Raw genomic sequence first — 2,721 nt, 5'->3', positions numbered from 1 at the left:
GCACTTTTAGGTTCAGGCTATTGACTACTCAGGTGATCTTGTCAAAGTTGCCTCCTCCAGTGGGTCCCAGTGGACAGCACAGAAGGTAAAAATACATTAATGTTCAAAGTGCCAGTGGAATGACTCTTCACCATGACACTATACTGTATGATCTTAACCATCCATATCAGCACTTTACCGTAAAAATATACCATTTCTGTGACTGTTGTGTTTCAGTTTTACTTTAACATCCTTTCCTCTTTTAGGTTCTTGTTACAGTCCCATTGACTTTACTTCAGAAGAACTTGATTCAGTTCAACCCTCCGCTTCCTGAAAAGAAACTCAAAGCAATCCACAGTCTGGGAGCTGGTATAATAGAAAAGGTGATAAGTGTTTGACGTGTGCCAAATGCTCAATCAGATACTTTTGTTATTGAAAAATACCAACAGTGTCCCACTGATTATAAGGCAGCTTCACTGTAATTGATAAAATATGGTATGAAATCTTTCCGCAGATTGCTCTTCAGTTCCCATACAGGTTCTGGGACAACAAAATCCAAGGGGCAGACTACTTTGGTCACATCCCACCAGGTTCTGACAAGAGAGGCATGTTCAGTGTCTTCTACGACATGGATCCACAGGTTTCTCTCCTATTTCACCCATAAGACGAGGGTGACACAAATGTCATTTTACTGCTCAGCTGTTATGCACTTATAATTAAATACCCTTCTGACTGAATGGCGTACATTCCTGCCATGGAAGTGAAGTTGAGACTAGTTGTCTTAAATTACAGACCTCACAAAGAGTCCTGTGTATGGATGTGTGATAACCACATAAAGTAGGAGGACATTTGGATACATCTGAACTCGTAGCAAGGCACAGGAATATACTAAACATATAAGGACAGTTAAATAATTTTTCAAATTTTACACTTTGACCTCACAACGTTGTGCTTAACACTGTGTGTGTGTGTGTGTGTGTGTGTGTGTGTGTACATGCACATGCATGTATATTTAGGGAAAGCAGGCTGTCCTCATGTCAGTTATCACTGGTGATGCTGTACCTGCTGTCCGGGTCATGGAAGACAAGGAGGTGGTAGACGAGTGTGTGAAGGTTCTACGTGAACTTTTCAAGGAGCAGGTATGGCTGTCGCACTCTATAAAGACCAATCACTAATGTTTCTGGGTCACTAATGACCCTTTTATTTAATATAGCTGATGAATGCAATAGTACAGCATGACGGCATTACCATTTGACAATCTAAGTGTTTTTTTTTTGTTTTTTTTTTACCAAATAATCCCTGAAATGATGTAAGTAAACTCAGGAGCTAAATCAGGAAGTAAACAGGTGGTGTAATTAAACAGCTAACAGTAGGCACTAGTTTCTTCTGTGACATCGAGTTGGTCTTTTTTGTAATTTACTGCTGCATGTCTTTGATGTTGAAATTGAGAAAAGAAACTTTGCCCCAATAGTCCCTGGCCATCAGAAATGACAACCAGTGTAGAGGTGACTTTTGCAACCTAGCAACTGCTGCTTTCATCCCAGTTCCTCTACAAAAATGCAAGCAAAGCCCCGAGTCTCTTGGGTTTCTACAGAAAATCCTGTGTTGGGAAAGGACTAGGGAACATCAAATTAATGCACACCCTCCAGAAATACACAGCATTTTTGCTGTGAACACCAAATCTTTCTGTTACCCATGTTAATAGTTTTGTGATTTGTGTGTGTGTGTTCCTTCCTGTCATCCTTGGCAGGAGGTCCCAGAGCCGCTGCACTTCTTTGTCACACATTGGAGCAAAGACAGGTGGTCCCAGATGTCTTACAGCTTTGTGAAGACAGGAGGCAGCGGAGAGGCCTACGACATCCTTGCTGAAGACGTGCAAGGGAAAGTTTTCTTTGCTGGCGAGGTAACACTACTTTCTCAAATACACAAATGTTAAACCATTATGCATAAAGAGAGATGGTGTCAAATATTATTACTCAAAGAGTCTGAAATAATTTGAGCACTGGGTCAGTGCTGTGACCTATTAACAGACCTTTGTCAGACATTTTGAAAAGCACAGGTCAGAGTTTCCCCCCCCCCCCCTCAGCCTGGGGGTGGCTGTGGCTCATGAGGTAGGGCAGTCGTCTCCTGACCAGCAAGCTGGTGGTTCGACTCCTGGTCTCCCTGCATGCCTAAGTGTCCCTGAGCAAGACACTGAACCCCGAATTGCTCCCGGTGGCTTGACTAGTGCCGGTGCATGGCAGCCTGTCGTCATCGGTGTGTGAATGTTGTGTGTGAATGGGTGAATGGTGTATGATCTTCTGTTAAGCGCTTTGGCCAGTGCAACACACTGTGAGAAAGCGCTATATAAAATACAGTCCATCAGTTCCGTCATTCATCACAGTAAGCCCTGCCAGTGAACCAGCATGCACAACAACTGTGCGCTGGAACCAGCTCACCTCTGCTTTTCCTGCTATGACAATCCAAAATGTTTGCTGTCAAAACGTCACTGTGAAGACATAATTCTGACATTTAACCTGATTTTCACCTGCACTTGTGATGTCTCTGATTTCAGGCCACCAACAGACACTTCCCTCAGACTGTGACAGGAGCCTACCTCAGCGGGGTCCGAGAGGCCAGCAAGATGGCTGCTATGTAATCTCTGTCAATCCCAAAGCACTAAGAATCACCAGCATGGACACATGGGCTGCACTGAGCAACAAACTATTTACATTTGTGTTACCTGAATTGCACCTCTTCACA

At 43.5% G+C, this 2,721-nt stretch overlaps 1 protein-coding gene across 1 annotated transcript in view; it reads left to right on the top strand.

Annotated features, from left to right (window-relative positions):
* The window catches only part of kdm1b (lysine demethylase 1B), a 9,008-nt gene extending 6,293 nt beyond the window's left edge, over positions 1 to 2,715 (top strand). The window contains exons 16-21 of the mRNA XM_020597338.1: positions 11 to 85; positions 246 to 362; positions 494 to 619; positions 996 to 1,118; positions 1,730 to 1,882; positions 2,534 to 2,715. Of these exons, the coding sequence (XP_020452994.1) occupies positions 11 to 85; positions 246 to 362; positions 494 to 619; positions 996 to 1,118; positions 1,730 to 1,882; positions 2,534 to 2,617 (678 nt within the window). The 3' untranslated portion in view covers positions 2,618 to 2,715. The remainder of the gene's footprint in view (positions 1 to 10; positions 86 to 245; positions 363 to 493; positions 620 to 995; positions 1,119 to 1,729; positions 1,883 to 2,533) is intronic.
* Positions 2,716 to 2,721: the final 6 nt, after the last annotated feature.

Source organism: Monopterus albus, unplaced genomic scaffold (genome assembly GCF_001952655.1).
Source record: "Monopterus albus unplaced genomic scaffold, M_albus_1.0 scaffold34.1, whole genome shotgun sequence".
NCBI lineage: Eukaryota > Metazoa > Chordata > Actinopteri > Synbranchiformes > Synbranchidae > Monopterus > Monopterus albus.
The sequence above is the reverse complement of the archived record's forward strand: the minus strand, read 5'-3'. Positions and strand labels throughout refer to the sequence as shown.